Below are 20,651 nucleotides of genomic sequence, written 5' to 3'. Positions count from 1 at the left end.
TCTATGATATCTGTAAGCACCAGCCACCTTCCTGGAATTGATGTATGAATTACCTTTTCCTGTTTGTACTCCTCGTAGTCTGGGCTGTCGGTGGGTAGCTCATCTCTGCAGAGGGGGCAGGAATTGGTCTGTAGACAGAGAGGGAACCATTCATTAGTACATAACATAGATCTCCATAACCCTCACACATAAGGAAACGGGTTCTCTTACCTTCCCTAGCCATGGCAGGATGCAGGCTGAATGAAAAAGGTGTTCACAAGGTAACTGCCGAACGGTTTCTCCCTCCTCAAACTCCAACAAGCACACCGGACATTTGAGGGCAGCGTCTGTAAGGAACAAGAACACATTATAGGACCCATCCTCCTCCTTCTGCTTATTCCCACCTGTCACTGATACACAACACATGTCGCTATTTTCTGCCCAGCTCCAGGAATTTAACAAATTCACCCTTGACCCCCCAGCCCCCCCACCCTGCAAGGGTGAAATGCTTGTTATGCCCAGGTTTGCACAGAGAAAGGCAAACACTTACCTTACTTCTGGCTCCAGCAAAGTAACCGCCCTGCAGCCTGCTCTGTAAACTGACCACCTCTGGTCCTAAGCATACAACATGGGGTTAATATCCTTGTATTGTACACGAGGACGCCGAGAATCTGGCCACAGAGAGCACCGGAGTGGGATAAGTGATTGAGCCTGCACTGTGCACCCCTAAATATAACAAGTATTTAACCCCTGCAATACAGGGGATGGGGGCATCACTGCAAGGATGATTTATTTATTATTCTTTGACCCGGGCTTTGGAACCATTTTATACGATGAGGAATAAAACTATATACAAAAAAAAAAACGCATATTGACGAGGCGCCAGCCTTGGCCTGCAGGTCAGTGTTAGTCTATAATTTATGCCTTTACAACACGCTTTATGTTTTTATTTTATATCTCTACCTGCGATTTTCTGTCTTATACGCCATGCCCATATCCCCTGCGTGGGAATTTGTTATCTGGTTTCTTCCCTTTTTGTTTATTCTTTATGTCAATAAAAATATTGTACCAGAGAAAACGATACAAGGCCTATATAAAGCAGAGTTCCACTCAAACTGTCCGTTTTTGACAGGTCCCCTTTCCCTACTTCCAGAGATGGTGCCGTCCCTCGAGAGTTTGGCCCCTCTCCTCCTTTCTCCGCTGTCAGGCCAATTAGAAAAGTGCATGTGCAATAGAACTGGCTGTGAAGCCGAAAAGCTTCAATGCCAGTTTTCCCTTACCAGGAATGGCGACAGCAGCACCTAACAGCTGAACCCAAAATCATCTGGTGTGCAGACATCGTGGGAACCCTGAACAGTTAAGTGTCCCAATATTAAGAAAAAGTCAGCAGCTACATTATCTGTAGCTGCTGGCTTTACATTTTTCGTGGGGGGGGGGGGGGGGTGGGCAGAACACCTCTTTAAGTTTTGTCGAGTGGTTTTCTCAGTGCTGCTGACCAGTCTGCAAACTGGCTGCCTCCCAAGCTTGTACTTGACAGGTAAATATTAGGAGGGCTGTGAAATAACCAGAAAGTTGATTGTAAGTGACAGGTGCTCTTTAAACAGAATGCTGGTCCTTACCTGCCTGCTTTGCTGTCACAATGACTTTTGGCAAATTTTCTACAATGTTTTTGGAAGCTGGAGGAGGAAGTCTGTGGTCCCAGTCTGTAAGATCCATGGGCCCAAGATCAATATCCATCCCACTGAGGAGACTCCTAAGAGACATTGACAAAGAAATAATATTTCTACAAAAAAAAAAAAAACAGGACGGACATAAAATAAAGAACCTCTTTTAACCTTTGTCAGGTTTATTTTATTGCCATATCCCCACTGGGGAAGTTATGCCTTTCTATTTGTCCTGGTGGCCCATTGTCTCTGGGGCTGAAAGTGTGAGAAAATCAAAAAAATGTAGTTGTCATTGGAACAGGGACAATGGGCACGCTAGTTCTGGTGACAGCCGTCTTTGAGAGATCTCCCCTCACTTCCTGTTTTGCCTTGAGACAGTAAGAGCCGGTTCACACAGGAGCGACTCAGCCACCTGACAAGTCGCGCTCCGCTCTGTTCAATGGAACCGTTCTAATAGGAGCGACGCAAGTCGCTCCGACTTTGAAAAAGGTTCCTGTACGACTTTGGGGGCGACTCGCATTGACTTCAATACAGAAGTCATTTTGCAAGTTGCCTCTCAAGTCGTCTTGAGATCGCCTTGCCAAGTCGCCCCCAAAGTCGTGCCGCCTGTGTGTGAACCGGCTCTAAGTGGAGATAAATCTCCAAAATTGGACATTAAAAATAAATATTTTTCCTTTGAGGAAGGCACCACAAGACATTTACACAAATTTTTCTGCCAACCCAATACATTTAATAGGCAGTTGAACATTTTTTTTTTTTTACTTTAAAGTGGAGCTAAACCCTCCTTTATCCTTTTCAGCCAAGGAAGCTGCCATCTTTGCCTCTGTTTGATCTGCACCTGCCATAGTGCTGGACATGTGATCAGTTATGACACAGTTTGGTTGAGAACACAAGCAAATGTGACATTTAGCATTTCCGGCCTGCCGGCAAAATAACTTTTTTTAAACCATTAAACCAATGGGCTTAGTTCCGTTTAATGCATAGCATGCATTAACGTAAACAATCTGTAGTGTTTAGAACCACTTTAAACCAGAACTAAACCCTTAGGCCCCTTTCACACTTGTATGGCCTGAAAGTCACGCAACCTTGAAGCAATGCCTGTGTAATCTTGAGGTCTATGAACCTCAAGTCGCATCAAAGCCAGACCAAAGTAGTGCAGGGACTACTTTGAAGTCACACAGATATGAATGGTACTCATTGGAAATCATGGGGTATGATGTGTCATGAGACTTTGCAGTCCCAAGTCGTAGGACAAGTTGCACAAGTGTGAAAGGGGCCTTAGACCATCAAATGGCTGGGGTAATAACTGATCACAATGTGTGGCATGGCAGTTGCAGATCAAACAGAGGCTAAGATGGCAGCCTCCTTGGCTAAAAAGGATGAAGGAGGGTTTAGTTCCACTTACATTTTTCAGCAGGAAAAACTTTTTTGAAGATCTACAGGCATTGCTGATATCTGGCACTTCTGGGTGTGTCAGTGTATCCTCCACTATATTTATCTGTCCCCTGCATCACTACAGAACACAGTAGGGCTGTAGGGGCAAGCAGGAGGAACCACAACACCCAGTAGAGGACATGCTGACCAACACACCCAGAAGTTTGGTAGCAAGGGCACCCATAGCCTTTCAAGAGTGCAAAGATTTAGCTTACCACCTGCTTAAAAGGTAATAAATGAAACCCATTTAAATTGAAAACACAGGATTGTATTGTCATGGTGGAATCTTCTTTTTATTGTACTGGAATACCCAGAGGAGTGAGATTTGCTGATTGGAGAGCTATAGGTCTGTTTCCAGAGAGCAAGGATCCTTCTTTACATTATGCTGGTCAGGCACAGGCTTTTCTACTGAGGCTGTGGCTGCTTCCTATAGAAAATGAATGCTTAGACTCTGAGCACCTTTAGTTTTCATGCACCTGAAATTAATTTACCAATTTAAACAGAAAGTTCAGTTGGGCTGATTTGACATGCCAAATTGCATGCCAAATCAGTGGTTATTGCCAGCAATAGCACCGTCCAAATTGGTGCAGCGCTGCACCGATTCCCAAAAGTAGTTCCTGTACTACTTTTGGTGATTTTGGGGGGTGATTTGAATAGAAATTTGTGCATGAACCCGCACAGATGTCAACAAATCGCCCCCTGAAGTCAAACTGTATTGCCGGTTAGAAATCCTCCGAGTTCAGCTGAACTTACACGATTTCTAACCCGCAGCAGTGTGAACCTGGGCTTAAGCCTAGATTCCCAGTGGTGCAGTGTGGGAAATGGCATGTGATAGACAGGAATCGCAATGCATTCCTGTTCAAATTACATGCGATTCGAGCCCATTCATTTTGTATGGCTCAAATCGCACCGCACCCGCACTGGAATCAGATCGCAGGGGTGTTCACATACCTGTGATCCTATTCAGCCAATCGCACTGTGTTTTGCTAACTGTTGTTGGGGTGTAGCCATCTTAAGATTGACATGGTTCACATTAACGGCGTGCGATTGTGATGCAGTGTGGGAAGTGTACAGGAATCGCTCTGAATCCTAGACTGCGTCAGTGTGAACTGGGGCTTAATGGTAATGTTTTATTAGCTGCCTGAAGAAGTTTGGTGTTAAAGCGGAACTAAAAGCTAAGAACAAAAAATTGCCAACAGGCAGGCTCTTAAAATACACGTACCCGCTGTGCATCTCCATTTACATTTCTAGCACAGTGGTTGTTCTAGGATGAATGACAACATCCCGCACCAGCCAATCATGACAGTCAAAGACCGGCACCCAGAAGCTGCTCGTGCCAGAAAAGGAATCTCGCAGGCATTAGGCTGGATTCACACCTATGCAGTTTTAATGCTTTTTGCATTTTTCAGATTCGCACTACAGTCCATTTAACATTGTTTCCTATGCAACACGTTCTGTAGTGCAAATCTGCAAAATGCACTAAAACTGCATAGGTGTGAATCCAGCCTTAGACCATTAGAGCATAGCCGAGTAATTTTGCCTTCAGTTCCACTTTAAGGTGCTACATTTTGCGTAGCTCCAGACTCCAGCCATGTAAACCTAGCTCTAATCCTTGGGAAGGAAGCTCCATATAAATAAATGTGGTTTATGGAAAGGCAGAGGCATCAAAACGCATTCCAAGTAAAAGTAACGGATATATGAGGGCAAAAGCAAACTGGCATTACTACAAACCACAAATGAAGCACAATTCCCCCAGAGAGCATTCTATGATATAAATACAAGGCCGAGAATAATTAGAAGTCCCCTGAATAACGAACTGTACAGGAAAAGGAAGCGCATCAAGCCAGACCGTGTCTTAACAATGCAGCTGAATGGCCGATTGTACGATTTAGAACTAGAGGTTAGGAAAGAGGAAGCTGCTGGAAAACGTACAAGAAATAGGAAAATGCCCGAGTTGACATTTTAAATGTTTACCTTCCTAGGAAAGGGGGAAACAATGTTTATCACTGACAGAGCTAAAAGTTCATCAAGGCGCCAAGTATGAAGAGTCTGGGAAATAGTGTGACTTCAATTATAATGAAGACGGCTAACCAGATTTACAGCTTCTTGCTTTGGTGGGTTTCGGACCCAATTAACCCTCATAAGTCCGCTACTGGCAGCCCAGCAAGCTGGAAAATCAGTGCAATGCTTTGGAAAGCTAGCCATACATGTTTACATTTCTCTTTCAGCCCCGCAGACTGAACATGAGAATTTACTAGATTCCCCATCTATGCTGAATGGGTTCACTGCTGTGTAGGGGAGCCACAACTTTCCTTTGGAGCACCGAAGTATAGCGAAAGCTATACCATTGGTGCTCAATGAAAGCGTAAATTTAAAAAAACAAAAAAAACAAACAACAAGCAGTGATTCAGGAGGTGGCATACACCTTCCAAGAGGAACCATTTGTAACCCAGCAGATAATACACACACACATACATATATATATATATATATATATATATATATATATATATATATATATATATATATATATATATATATATACACACACACACACACACACACACACACACACACACACACACACATATATATATATATATATATATATATATATATATATATGATTTTTAGAATTTCCTAGCGTACAGTACAGGACACAGGCTCCTTTAAATCATTACAGCTGGGTTATATGCAGCCATCTTTCAGAGATTGCACACCGGCAAGAAAATCTGCTGGGAAACCCCTATACAAGCCTCAGTTTTGTAGCAATCAATAGGGAGATCATAGCAACAGGTTAGGGTCCCGTGCTGTACTCCAGAAAGCAGATTTTACTGCCAAGTCAAAAAGCTATTTTTCTGATCATACAGTAAATAAGTCTTCTTTAAATCATTATGACTGGAAGGCCTGACAGACGCAGCTTTTAACACTTTACGTCTGAAACTGAAAAAGGCATGCACCTGGTAGAACTTATCATGTAAACAGAAAGACCACTTGCAACCTTGCAAAACTAAAATACAGATGCCTGATGCAACAGCACTAACACAACTAGTAGGCTGCACCTTAACAGGGAAGGGAAGAACCCTATCCTTCATACTATATAATCATAACTTGTCTGATCCACCTAGTAATAGTGGAGTGCAGGAGCCCTCAGGAAGCACAAAGAGGGTAAACTCTCATAGCATTCACTGCATCCAGACCGTGAAGGGAAATTTCCCTAGGGTGCTTCAGAGAAGGAAGGAAGGAAGGAAGGAAGGAAGGAAGGAAGGAAGGAAGGAAGGAAGGAAGGAAAGAAAGAAAGAAAGAAAGAAAGAAAGAAAGAAAGAAAGAAAGAAAGAAAGAAAGAAAGAAAGAAAGAAAGAAAGAGAAAAGAAAAGAAAAAAGAAAAAGAAAACGAAAGAAAAGAAAAGAAAAGAAAAGAAAGGACAATATTCCAATTGGGTTGGAAAGCAGAGACCACCTCGGACAGAAAAGTGGCCTTATTGCCTTGCAACAACTTTGTCCATATGCAGCATTAAGCAGGGTTTCTTACAGGAGATGGTCACTAATTCAGAGACTCTCCTGGCAGATAAGATAGCAACCAGAAAGGACACCTTATAAGCAAGGTCAGAAAATAGAATATCCCTATCAGGTTTGAAGGGGGGCTTCTGCAGAATCAAGAAAACCAGACTTAAATCCCAAAGGGACTTAAAAGATCAAATAACAGCAGATATGTGGTGGGTTACGCCCTGAACAAAGGCTTTAACTAGAGATTGAGAGGCTATGGCCCCTTTCACACAGGCTTTTCAGTTTATCATGGCGGACCCGATCGGACACACCATTCAGCCCTACGGAGCGGCAGATGTAAGCAGTGACATGTCCGCTGACATTCGAGCTGCCAAAACCAGACTGGTGGTGACCCTATTTTCCATCCATCTATCGGATCAAATGAAAAATGAAGGCGGCCCATTTTCATCCAATCTCCCCATAGAGGAGAGCGGGACTCAAGCAGGTCTGTGTCTCAGCACAGTGGGGGAGACGGACTTGTCATCCGCCTGCTTAGCAGGGATCAGCGGAACGATCCCCCGCTGAGCAAAGCAGTCTGCCAGGCAGGCCGCCCGTGTGAATGGACCCTAGAGGTCTCTGAAACTGAATATCCAAGGACAAAAATTTTCCCTTGATAGTACTCAGGGTCAGAACCTGTTCAAGACAAAACTGGAGGAAATAAAGAATGTCCCATTGAGTTATTTTTCCAAGCTGGAAGTTCCTTGTCATATACCATGCAAAATAGACTTTTAAAGAGGTCAATTTCCTAGCCTTTAATAGGGAAGTAAATCTGGCACTTAGGACAGAAAGTCTAGGCACACTGGAAGTGCCCATGCAGTGTCTGCCAGGAGTCTGGGTATGTCCGAGTACCATGCCCTCCTAGGCTAATTTGGTTCGATGAGCATCATGAGAATGCCCTCCATCTCGATCCTGCAAAGTAGACACAGGAAAATCTGGAGGAGTGAAAAAGAATTATATTAGGCTGAACTTGGGAGTCACCAGAGTGGCGGGTCTGGGTAGTAGAGGGAGGTATAGTGGTAGGTCTGGGTAGTAGAGAGAGGTATAGTGGTAAGTCTGGGTAGTAGAGGTAGGCATAGTGGTAGATCTGGGTAGTAGAGGGAGGTAAAGTGGTAGGTCTGGGTAGTAGAGGGAGGTATAGTGGTAGGTCTGGGTGGTAGAGGGAGGTATAGTGGTAGGTCTGGGTGGTAGAGGGAGGTATAGTGGTAGGTCTGGGTAGTAGAGGGAGGTATAGTGGTAGGTCTGGGTTGTAGAGGGAGGTATAGTGGTAGGTCTGGGTAGTAGAGGGAGGTATAGTGGTAGGTCTGGGTAGTAGAGGGAGGTATAGTGGTAAGTCTGGGTAGTAGAGGGAAGTATAGTAGTAGGTCTGGGTAGTAGAGGGAGGTATAGTGGTAGGTCTGGGTAGTAGAGGGAGGTATATTGGTAGATCTGGGTAGTAGAGGGAGGTATAGTGGTAGGTCTGGGTAGTAGAAGGAGGTATAGTGGTAGATCTGGGTAGTAGAGGTAGGCATAGTGGTAGATCTGGGTAGTAGAGGGAGGTAAAGTGGTAGGTCTGGGTAGTAGAGGGAGGTATAGTAGTAGGTCTGGGTAGTAGAGGGAGGTATATTGGTAGATCTGGGTAGTAGAGGGATGTATATTGGTAGATCTGGGTAGTAGAGGGAGGTACAGTGGTAAGTCTGGGTAGTAGAGGGAGGTATAGTGGTAGGTCTGGGTAGTAGAGGTAGGCATAGTGGTAGATCTGGGTAGTAGAGGGAGGTAGGCCCCTGTCAGAACACAAAGAAACAACTGGGGGAGATCGCTCCACTAACATCGTTTGTGTTAGTATAGCGATCTTCCAGCAGTTTTTCTTTCAGCCTACAAGTTTAACAAAAAAAAAAAAAAAAAACACTTTACGTGTGTACCCAGTTTTAGCTGTGCCATCTGTTGATTAGTTGCTTGGGCATGCATGCCTGAAGGGATGCCGGGGGTCTGTTCTTTCATATGACTGGGAATAAAATGATTGATAGCGGGCAAAGCTGTGAGAAGCAGACAACATTATGGATCAGGTGGTGAGGGGATTGATGGGGACTGAAGTTCTTCAGACAGGAAATTAAGATGGGCTCAAGATAACTGGTGCAGCTTCAACTGGTTATATTGTGGAGGAGCTTGTAGGGGAATTAGAGCAATTAGTCAACACAGGAGAGAACTTTACAAAAATTTACAAGGACAAAACTTGGGTTCATGTTAAAAAAAAAAACAACAACATTCAATCAGCAAAACAGGAAGCGTATAGGACGTGTGTTGATTAGGGATGAGCACCAAGCAAGCGGTCACTACCACTAAATCCGCACTCCATGGCCATGCCCACCTTGCAGCCATACAGAACAAAGGGGCAGGGATGCTTGTGACATCATTCACCTAATACGATCACATGGCCATCTTTGGATAAGGTTGTTGAGTTATTGGGGTTGATTTACTAAAACTGGAGAGTGCAAAATCTGGTACAGCTCTGCATGGTGGCCAATCAGCTTCTACCGTCAACTTGTTCTATTAAGCTTTAAAAAAAATGGAAGCCGATTGGTTTCTCTGCACCAGATTTTGCACTCCCCTGTTGTAAATCAACCCCCTGATGTCCATGTTAGGTCAATGATGTCGCAGCCCTTTGTTACGTACAGTTGTGGGGCAGGAAAAGCCCTGGCCGATGATTTGGCAGGAGTGACAACATGCTTCTGGGATTGGTCGCACCCCGCGCTCATCCAGAATGTCGCTGAGGTTGCTCACCTTGCCAGCTCTAACAAGGCATTCTGGCGATACTGCTCCTCCGGCACTGTGGGCTCACAGTTATGTTCATCAAAGTACGACGCCATACCTACAAATAACCAAACAAAAGGTGACGTCCCAAATATACATTTATATAATACATACAGAAAGACAGGAGCCAAGGATCCAATGTACATCTACAACATGCCAAGGATGGCTTCTGTCCTGATGTGTGACCACAGAGAATGAAGGAAGCCAGTCACAAGTGGAATATGAAGGCTGCCACTGCTCAGCCCCTCCCCCCTTTTGAAAATGCTAATTGCCTGGCTGACAGGGCAATGCGTTATCAATGGCCTGGAGATATAAAAATCAGACTTATTTGCTGCCTGCTTGTTCTGGTTATTGGCTCAGAAGTACGGTCATATGATACAGCCAGGCAACTAGCATTGCCAGAGGCGGCAAGTAGCAGCAGCCCCATATTTTTCCTTCCAGAGGCTTCTCCTATGGAAGGACAGATTCACACTAGAACACGTGTGTTTTTATAGGCTCTGCTTTTCACAGCCTATTGATTTCAATGGCCTCCAAATGCACGGGAAGATGCCAAATATATGGCAGGTGCTACTTCTACAAATCGCATGTTACTGTGGTGCCAATGACTTGGTGGCCACAAGAGGGCTGCATTTGCAAAATGTTTGGGGTGTCCTAACAATTAATGACACCCACAAGAATCCTGCAAGAGCAGTGTGATCACATGTGGTGCCAGAAATGCTTACAGAATGTGCCTTTCCTGCACCATGTTCTAGTGCAGGGGTGCCCAACCAGTGGCCCGCGGAGCCCTCTGATGTGGCCCGCGACCTCCTGCTCTGGGATGGAATAGAATACTGTTATTAAAGGTAAGTTTATTACTAAAGTCACAGTGTATATATGGGCATATCTGTTCTGCAGTGGTTACTGGACTGATTTCAAACTGATCCACATATGCAGAGCAGTTCACCTGGGGGTTACCTGCACTGAGCCATAGACTTCTGTTATTACCTGCAAGTTCCATCCTTTCCTCTCATTGTGGCCTGCAACCGGTTACCGAGTCGCTTAAGTCAGGGCTCGACAAATCCCGGGCGCCAGGTCGCCATGGCGACTAGAAATGGTGTCCTGGCGACTTGGCTTGGAAGGTGGGCAAAAAAAACAAAAAACATTTTTTTTTGTGAGCTGGCGCCATCTGGTGGTGAGCCGTTGGTATTACAAGTTATTACCACCAGATGTGTGAGCTGGCGCCATCTGGTGGTGGCCGTTGGTATTACAAGTTAAGCATTACAAGTTAAACAGCAATTCTAATGTAATTGTTCACTATTTTTCACTGCCATCTTCTTCCCTCTAATTAGAACCCCCAAACATTATATATATTTTTTATCCTAACACCCTAGAGAATAAAATGGCGATCGTTGCAATATTTTCTGTCACGCCGTATTTGCGCAGCGGTCTTACAAGCGCACTTTTTTGGGAAAAAATTACACTTTTTTTAATTAAAAAATAAGACAACAGTAAAGTTATCCCCATTTTTTTTAATAATATGAAAGATAAAGTTACGCCGAGTAAATTCATACCCAACATGTCACGCTTCAAAATTGCGTCCGCTCGTGGAATGCCGACAAACTTTTACCCTTTAAAATCTTCATAGGAGACGTTTAAAAAAAATCTACAGGTTGCATGTTTTGAGTTAGAGGAGGTCTAAGGCTAGAATTATTGCTCTCGCTCTACCAATCGCGGCGATACCTCACATGTGTGGTTTGAACACCGTTTACATATGCAGGCGCTGCTCACGTATGTGTTCGCTTCTGCGCGCAAGCTCGTCGGGACGGGGTGCGTTTTCTGGCTCCTAACTTTTTTAGCTGGCTCCTGGATTCCAAGCAAATTTGTCAAACCCTGGCTTAAGTGGCCCTTGCTCTTCAAAAGTTTGGGCACCCCTGTTCTAGTGTGAACTGGCCCTAAGGTCTGTTTTACACAGACTTCAGCTTGTATAAGAGTAGTGTGAACAGCAAGCTTTCACAAAACATGTGCAGAGCTTTCAGAAAGCTTTGTTGTAACATTCCACTCCAGTTTGTAACTGTTAAACACAGATCCTAATGGGAGTGCTGATTGCCACTTAAAGCATGCTGCTAGCAGGCTTCAGCACTTCTTGCAGCTTTTTGAAGGTCTGCTAGCAGCTTACTTAAAGTGGCAATCAGCACTCCCTTTAGGATCTGTGTTTAATGCCCCGTACACACAACCGTTTTTCAGGTTCTAAAAAATGACGTTTTTAAGGGTCAAAAACACACGATCGCGAAAAAAAAATTCTCTAGCAAAGCGCGGTGACGTACAACACGTACGACGGCACTATAAAGGGGAAGTTCCATGCGGATGGCGCCACCCTTGGGGCTGCTTTTGCCGATTTTGTGTTAGTAAAAGACGATTTGCGCTTTTCAGTCTGTTACAGCGTGATGAATGTGCTTACTCCATTACGAACGCTAGCTTTACCAGAACGAGCGCTCCCGTCTCATAACTTGCTTCTGAGCATGTGCGTTTATTTCACGTCGTTAAAGCCCACACACGACCATTTTTTTACAACCTTAAAAAAGACAACGTTAAAAACGTCGTGAAAAATTAGAGCATGTTCGAAATTTTTAATGGCCATTTTTTAGATCGTTAAAAAAATGCTCTGGAGCCCACACATTAAAAAAAAGTCATTTTTTAGAACCCGAACTCGCGTGTACGCGGCATAACAGTTACAAACTGGAGTGGAATGGTACAACAAAGCTTTCTGAAAGCTCTAGAAATGTTTTGTCAAAGTTTGCTGTTCATGTACAAGCCGACGCCCACATGAAACAGACCTTAGTCTAGGTTCTCATCTATGAGGTGTTCTGCAGGTGTGTTTGTGTGGGCATGGAGCACATTCATGTTTACATTGCTTTAATGTGATAGTAAAGGAAAAGTGTCAAAATAAAAAATATAACATAAATAATAATAATTAAAATAAATACATTTAAATTAAATTTAAAAAAGCGCCCGTGCTCACATGCAGTGGCGAACGCACACGTTGGTCCCACGTGCAGATATAAACAGTGATCGCACCACACACGTGAGGTATCACCATGACCGTCAGAGCGAGAGCAATACTTCTAGTGCCAGACCTCCTGTGTAAATCCAAACTGCTAACCTGCAAAGGCTTTTAAAGCATCACCTATGGATAATTCCACGAATGTGCGCAATTTTAAGGCATGGCATGTTTGGTATCTATTTACTCGGTGTAACATCATCTTTTACGAAAAAAGTGGTATTGTATTGGGTTTGTGATCACTAAAGTTTGGTGTGCATTTTTTCCAAAAAAGATTGCATTTGAAAAACTGATGCACAAATACAGTGCGACATAAAAAAAAAAAAAAAAAAAAAAATTGAAACAGCCACCATATTATTCTCTAGGGCCATTTCTTAAAACAAAAAAATATCATGTTTGGGGGTTCTAAGTAATTTTCTGCATTTGGCATGGCACAGTGGCGACAATGGCATGGCACTAGGGTTGCCACCTCATCCCTTTAAAACAGAACACATATGAATTACACAGGTTCTGAGGCTAATTTAATTTAGATAAGGCTCCACTTGAGTTCAATTACCACCTTAATCAGGCACAGAACCTGTGTAATTCATATGTGTTCTGTTTTAAAGGGATGAGGTGGCAACCCTACATGGCACAGTGGCGACAATTGATGGGCACAGTGGCGACAATTGATGGGCACACTGGCGACAATTGATGGGCACAGTGACTGCGTTTGGCATGGCACAGTGGTGACAATTGATGGCACAGTGGCATGGCACAGTGGCTGCGTTTGGCATGGCAGTGGCGACAATTGATGGGCACAGTGGCGACAGTTGATGGGCACAGTGGCGACAATGGTATGGCACAGTAGCGACATTTGATGGCATGGCACAGTGGCAACAATTGATGGGCACAGTGGCTGCGTTTGATGGCATGGCACAGTGGCGACAATTGATGGGCACAGTGGCGACAATTGATGGGCACAGTGGCGACAATTGATGGGCACAGTGGCGACAATGGTATGGCACAGTAGCGACATTTGATGGCATGGCACAGTGGCAACAATTGATGGGCACAGTGGCTGCGTTTGATGGCATGGCACAGTGGCTGCGTTTGATGGCATAGTGGCAACAATTTTATGGCACAGTGGCTGCGTTTGATGGGCACAGTGAGGCTGCAATTGATGGGTTTTTTTTTTTCGTTTGTTTGCGCCCCCCCAAAAAAAATTGGAGCACCAGCCGCCACTGTATGTTATTATGCACACGTTCTCTCACCGCACAGATGTGAGACTAGCTCAAGATGCGGAGGAAGGTGCTGGGGCACACACTGCCCAATGTTCAGTGCCCATCCAATCCCAGCCAGCCTGGATCATCAGTGTCATGGATGGTAGTGTGCAGGTTTACAATGAGCAGTAAGGAGGATTCCCCTTTACCCAGACACATCACAGGATGACAGCTCTGCTCATAGATGGACACACATAGCACAACATTGATCAAAACTGGAGCATCTGTGCTGGGCAACCAATCAGCTTCTATCTTCAGCTTGTTCAGTTAAAGGGGTGGTTCCCCCTAAAACAAATTTCTAACAATAGATTCGTAAGACCCGTTACACTGCGGGTAGGCTGGCTTTTGTTTTTTCGTACATACCGAGATCTCGCCGTTTCGTCCCTTGGCGGTGGGCGTTCCTAGTTGATTGACGTTTCTTTGACGGGCGCATACTGCGCGTCACGACTTTCCGACAGAAGCCGAACGTCATTGCGCAGGCGCCGTATAGAGTCGGCTCTATACGGCGCCTGCGCAGCGACGTTCGGCTTCTTTCGGAAAGTCGTGACGTCACGTATGCGCCCGTCCGAGGAACGTCAATCAACTAGGAACGCCCACTGACAAGGGACGAAACGCCGAGATCGAGGTATGTACTAAAAAAAAAAAAAAAAGCCAGCCTACCCGCAGTGTAACGGGTCTTACGAATGTATTGTTAGAAATGTGTTTTAGGGGGAACCACCCCTCTAAGCTTTGAAAAAAAAAAGCTAGCAGCTGATTGGTTACCCTGGACAGATGCCCCAGTTTTGATAAATTCCCCCCTGCCAGTGTGCCCATCAATTGCTGCCAGTGTGCCCCATCAATTGCTGCCAGTGTGCCCCATCAATTGCTGCCCATGTGTGCCCCATCAATTGCTGCCCGTGTGTGCCCCATCAATTGCTGCCCGTGTGTGCCCCATCAATTGCTGCCCGTGTGTGCCCCATCAATTGCTGCCAGTGTGTGCCCATCAATTGCTGCCAGTGTGTGCCCATCAATTGCTGCCAGTGTGTGTCCACCAATTACAGCCACTGTGTCCATCAATTACTGCCAGTGTGTGTCCCTCAATTGCTGCCACTGTGTGTACATCAATTGCTGATTACCTGATCCCCACCTCCTCCACTCACACAGAGGGACTGTCACCGAACGAAAATGACAGTTACAGTACACACATTACCTTTTCACCCCGGCCGGTGTTCCTCCACTTACAGACTTCCGGAAGTTGCCCAGGTGACACAGTAGGAGCGGCCAGACTCACGGATCCGCGTTTCAGCCAATCAGAGAGCTCGAATTTCCCTTGGCATCAATAGGCGTCTAAAGGAGGCGGGGTCCTTCGATACAATCCCGGAAGAAGCCATGTAATAGTCACATGATCTAACTGACCACGTGATTGTAGAGCAAGGGGCGGAAAGATAAAATCCCGGAAGAAGCCATGTAATAGTCACGTGATCTAACTGACCACGTGATTGTAGAGAAAGGGGCGGAAAGAGGAAGGAGGGATTAGTGTTGAGGTCGCTTATCTGTCTAATGTAGATAACAACGTCCCAGTGCAGTGATTTCCAGTGTGACTGAGCTGTACATGGGTGGGAGCGAGGAGACTTCTTAATTCCACTCAGATACGTGTAAACACAGTTCTCACTTCCACTCAGATACGTGTAAACACAGTTCTCACTTCCACTCAGATACGTGTAAACACAGTTCTCACTTCCACTCAGTTACGTGGAAAGCCAAACATGTCTTAGTTTTGGAGGGAGAAGAGAACTACAGCTAACTTTTTTCTCCATTTTAGATAAGAGTAATAATGGGGAGAATTAGAATCCCTGTCAGGTTTTTGTCATCTGTGTCCCATTGGAAAGATTTCCCTTCACTTCCTGTCCCATAGCCAAAACAGGAAGTGAGAGGATCCCGGGGTGTCAACAGGACTAATTTCCCCATTGGAGGGTTTCACCTCAGTACTATTCTGGAAACGACCCAAAATGTGTGATTTTCCTTCACCTTTGATAATAATGGACACCAGGACAGAGAGGGTGAAGCTAACAGAGACAGCAATAAATACTGACAGGTGTGGATGAATAGAAGACAGAATTTCATCACAGGCTTGACAGTAGAAGAGAAGAATATGGTCAGCCGCACATCCAATAAAATCACCACTTGACCTCTGGGAAATGTATCCCCCTTCCTGACCAGGCCATTTTTTTGGGATGCAGCACTGCATTACTTTGAAAGTTTAACAACTTAAGGACCGAGCCTCTTTTTGAGATATGTTTACAAGTTAAAATATATTTTTTTTTTGCTAGAAAATTACTTAGAACATTATATATATATATTTCAGACACCCTAGAGAATAAAATGGCAGTCGTTGCAATACTTTATGTCACACCGTATTTGTGCAGCGGTCCTACAAGCGCGATTTCTTTGGGAAAAAATACACTTTTTGGAATTAAAAAATAAGACAACAGTAAAGTTAGCCTATTTTTTTTTTTATATTGTGAAAAATAATGTTACGCCGAGTAAATTGATACCCAACATGTCACGCTTCAAAATTGCACCCGCTCCATATGAGACGTTCAAAAATTTGTACAGGTTGAGTTTGAGTTAAAGAGAAAGCCTAGGGCTAGAATTATTGCTCTCACTCTAACGATCATGGTGATACCTCACATGCGTGGTTTAAACACCGTTTTCATATGCGGGCGCGACTTACGTGTGCGTTCCCTTCTGCGCGCAAGCTCAACGGGAGCCGAGTGGGGGCCATCTTTCATCAATTGCTGCCAGTGTGCCCCATCAGTTGCTGCCAGTGTGCCCCATCAATTACTGCCAGTGTGCCCCATCAATTGCTACCAGTGTGCCCATCAATTGCTGCCAGTGTGTCCATCAATTACTGCCAGTGTGCCCCATCAATTGCTGCCAGTGTGCCCCATCAATTACTGCCAGTGTGCCCCATCAATTGCTGCCAGTGTGCCCCATAAATTACTGCCAGTGTGCCCCATCAATTGCTGCCAGTGTGTGCCCCATAAATTGCTGCCAGTGTGTGCCCATCAATTGCTGCCAGTGTGCGCCATCAATTGCTACCAGTGTACCCTTTCAATTGCTGCCAGTGTGCCCATCAATTGCCGCCAGTGTGCCCCATCAATTGCCGCCAGTGTGCCCCATCAATTGCCCACCCAGCACTTACCTGTCTCAGATCACGCCACTGTCCTCCACACTCCCTCCGAGTCCTCAATGTCTTCTTCCGTCCTCTTCCCGTCTTCTGCTATGATTGGACGCCTGATAGCCATCCAATCACAGCGCCTGTCGCTTCAGCCAATCAAATGACAGGTAACCAGACCCGGTGCACCTGATTGGCTGACAGGCAGGCCAATGTTATACCACGTACAGACGATCGGACATTCCGACAACAAAACCGTGGGTTTTTTTTTCGACGGATGTTGGCTCAAACTTGTCTTGCTTACACACAGTCGCACAAATGTTGTCGGAAATTCCAATTGCCAAGAACGCGGTCACGTACAACACTACGACGGCACTAGCAAAGGGAAGTTCAATGCCAGTCGTATTAGTAGAAGTTTGATGAGAGACGATTCACGCTTTTCAGTCTTCGTGCTTTTCAGTCCGTTACAGCGTGACGAATGTGCTATCTCCATTATGAATGCTAGTTTTACCAGACCAAGCACTTCCGTCTTGTACTTGATTCAGAGCATGTGTGGAATTTTGTGCGTCGGAATTGTCCACACATGATCGGAATTTTGTTGTCGGAAAATTGGAGAAACAGCTCTCAAATTTTTTTTGTCGGAAAATCCAACAGCAAATGTCCGTTGGACACATGGTCGGAATTTCAGACAACAAGCTCCTATCGAACATTTGTTGTCGGAAATTCGCACAGCATTGTGCCTGCTGTTTACTAATTTGGAAGCCTACAGCTCTAATCAGGCGCTTTCAAAAACACCCCCTGCCGCAGTAATTCAGATGCCCGGCGCCCGACAAGAGGCCGGACACCTGAATAGGGGGCGGCAGCGGCGACAATAGATAGATTCATGCATTGCATTAATCTATCTATTGGTGTGCGAGTGGTGCAGGAGAGAGGGGGCGGCGCTCCTGTGCCGTCTATGTATGCACTGCCATTGCTCAGAGTAAAGAACTTGATAAAGGAAGAGGATAGGACCCGATAAAGGAAGAGGAAAGGATCAGATAAAGGAAGAGGAAAGGATCTGATAAAGGAAGAGGAAAGGACCCGATAAAGGAAGAGGAAAGGATCCGATAAAGGAAGAGGAAAGGACCCGATATAGGAAGAGGAAAGGACCCGATACAGGAAGAGGAAAGGGTCCGATAAAGGAAGAGGAAAGGACCTGATAAAGGAAGAGGAAAGGACCCGATAAAGGAAGAGGAAGGGACCCGATAAAGGAAGAGGAAAGGACCCGATAAAGGAAGAGGAAAGGACCCGATAAAGGAAGAGGAAAGGACCTGATAAAGGAAGAGGAAAGGACCTGATAAAGGAAGAGGAAAGGACCTGATATAGGAAGAGGAAAGGACCCGATACAGGAAGAGGAAAGGGTGCGATACAGGAAGAGGAAAGGACCTGATAAAGGAAGAGGAAGGCACCCGATAAAGGAAGAGGAAAGGACCCGATAAAGGAAGAGGAAGGGACCCGATAAAGGAAGAGGAAAGGACCCGATAAAGGAAGAGGAAAGAACCCGATAAAGGAAGAGGAAAGGACCCGATAAAGGAAGAGGAAAGGATCCGATAAAGGAAGAGGAAAGGACCTGATAAAGGAAGAGGAAGGCACCCGATAAAGGAAGAGGAAAGGACCCGATAAAGGAAGAGGAAGGGACCCGATAAAGGAAGAGGAAAGGACCCGATAAAGGAAGAGGAAAGGATCAGATAAAGGAAGAGGAAAGGATCTGATAAAGGAAGAGGAAAGGACCCGATAAAGGAAGAGGAAAGGATCCGATAAAGGAAGAGGAAAGGACCCGATATAGGAAGAGGAAAGGACCCGATACAGGAAGAGGAAAGGGTCCGATAAAGGAAGAGGAAAGGACCTGATAAAGGAAGAGGAAAGGACCCGATAAAGGAAGAGGAAGGGACCCGATAAAGGAAGAGGAAAGGACCCGATAAAGGAAGAGGAAAGGACCCGATAAAGGAAGAGGAAAGGACCTGATAAAGGAAGAGGAAAGGACCTGATAAAGGAAGAGGAAAGGACCTGATAAAGGAAGAGGAAAGGACCTGATAAAGGAAGAGGAAAGGACCTGATATAGGAAGAGGAAAGGACCCGATACAGGAAGAGGAAAGGGTGCGATACAGGAAGAGGAAAGGACCTGATAAAGGAAGAGGAAGGCACCCGATAAAGGAAGAGGAAAGGACCCGATAAAGGAAGAGGAAGGGACCCGATAAAGGAAGAGGAAAGAACCCGATAAAGGAAGAGGAAAGGACCCGATAAAGGAAGAGGAAAGGATCCGATAAAGGAAGAGGAAAGGACCTGATAAAGGAAGAGGAAGGCACCCGATAAAGGAAGAGGAAAGGACCCGATAAAGGAAGAGGAAGGGACCCGATAAAGGAAGAGGAAAGGCCCCGATAAAGGAAGAGGAAAGGACCCGATAAAGGAAGAGGAAAGAACCCGATAAAGGAAGAGGAAAGGACCCGATAAAGGAAAGGACCAGATAAAGGAAGAGGAAAAAACCCAATAAAGGAAGAGGAAAGAACCCGATAAAGGAAAGGACCTGATAAAGGAAGAGGAAAGGACCCGATAAAGGAAGAGGAAAGGACCCGATAAAGGAAGAATAAGGGACCCGATAAAGGAAGAGGAAAGGACCCGATAAAGGAAGAGGAAAGGACCCGATAAAGGAAGAGGAAAGGACCCGATAAAGGAAGAGGAAAGAACCCGATAAAGGAAGAGGAAAGGACCCGATAAAGGAAAGGACCAGATAAAGGAAGAGGAAAAAACCCAATAAAGGAAGAGGAAAGAACCCGATAAAGGAAAGGACCTGATAAAGGAAGAGGAAAGAACCCGATAAAGGAAAGGACCCGATAAAGGAGGAGGAAAGGATCTGATAAAGGAAAGGACCCGATAAGGGAAGAGGAAAGGTTCCGATAAAGGAAGAGGAAAGGACCTGATAAAGGAAGAGGAAACGACCTGATAAAGGAAAGGACCCAAAAAAGGAAGCGGAAAGGACCCAATAAAAGTGAACTTGTGGCAAATCTGCCACAGAAACCAGTTTTATCTGAAAGCGGACCGCCCGCTGTTTAAAAAGATACCGGGGTTATGCCAGCTTTCTGCTGCCTAACTTCAGTATTTAACATCAAACAGCCGCCGTATAATGACGGTAGGCAGTCCGCAAGTGGTTAAATGACAATTGCGTGGTCGTGGGGCACTGTACCCAAATGTATTTATGGTACTTATATAGCGCTTTACATATATATTGTACATTCACATCAGTCCATACCCTCATGGCGCTTACAATGTAAGGTCCCTAACTCACATTCATACATACACATACTAGGGCCAATTTAGATAGGATCCAATTATCTATCAGCATGTCTTTGTAGTGTGGGAGGAAACCGGACTACCCAGAGGAAACCCACACAGACACAGGGAGAACATGCAAACTTCAGGCAGGTAGTGTCATGGTTGGGATTTGAACCAGCAATCCCTTTGCTGCTAGGCACTTGGCCTCTGTGCTGTATTTATGTCCTTTCTCCCACAAATAGAGCTTTCTTTTGGTGGTATTTGATCACCTCTGAGTCGATTTTTATTTTTTTGCACTTTAAACAAGAAAAGACAGACAATTAAAAAAATCCCAAAACGTAAAGCAGGGATGAGAAACGTAGAGGTCAGTTAGTAAAATCAGCACACATTACACATAGTTAGGCACATTTTTAACCCACTGATTGGCCTAGATGTTAACCTCTTCCCATCCAGTGTCAGTACAGTGACAGTGTAGA

At 45.1% G+C, this 20,651-nt stretch overlaps 1 protein-coding gene across 1 annotated transcript in view; it reads right to left on the bottom strand.

Annotated features, from left to right (window-relative positions):
• The window catches only part of RNF181 (ring finger protein 181), a 16,195-nt gene extending 1,141 nt beyond the window's left edge, over positions 1 to 15,054 (bottom strand). The window contains exons 1-5 of the mRNA XM_040345970.1: positions 14,899 to 15,054; positions 9,381 to 9,468; positions 1,599 to 1,732; positions 211 to 326; positions 54 to 128 (exon numbers count right to left, since the gene is read on the bottom strand). Coding sequence (XP_040201904.1) covers positions 54 to 128; positions 211 to 326; positions 1,599 to 1,732; positions 9,381 to 9,466 — 411 coding nt within the window. The 5' untranslated portion in view covers positions 9,467 to 9,468; positions 14,899 to 15,054. The remainder of the gene's footprint in view (positions 1 to 53; positions 129 to 210; positions 327 to 1,598; positions 1,733 to 9,380; positions 9,469 to 14,898) is intronic.
• Positions 15,055 to 20,651: the final 5,597 nt, after the last annotated feature.

Source organism: Rana temporaria, chromosome 3, assembly GCF_905171775.1.
Source record: "Rana temporaria chromosome 3, aRanTem1.1, whole genome shotgun sequence".
In the NCBI taxonomy this organism is placed as follows: domain Eukaryota; kingdom Metazoa; phylum Chordata; class Amphibia; order Anura; family Ranidae; genus Rana; species Rana temporaria.
The sequence above is the reverse complement of the archived record's forward strand: the minus strand, read 5'-3'. Positions and strand labels throughout refer to the sequence as shown.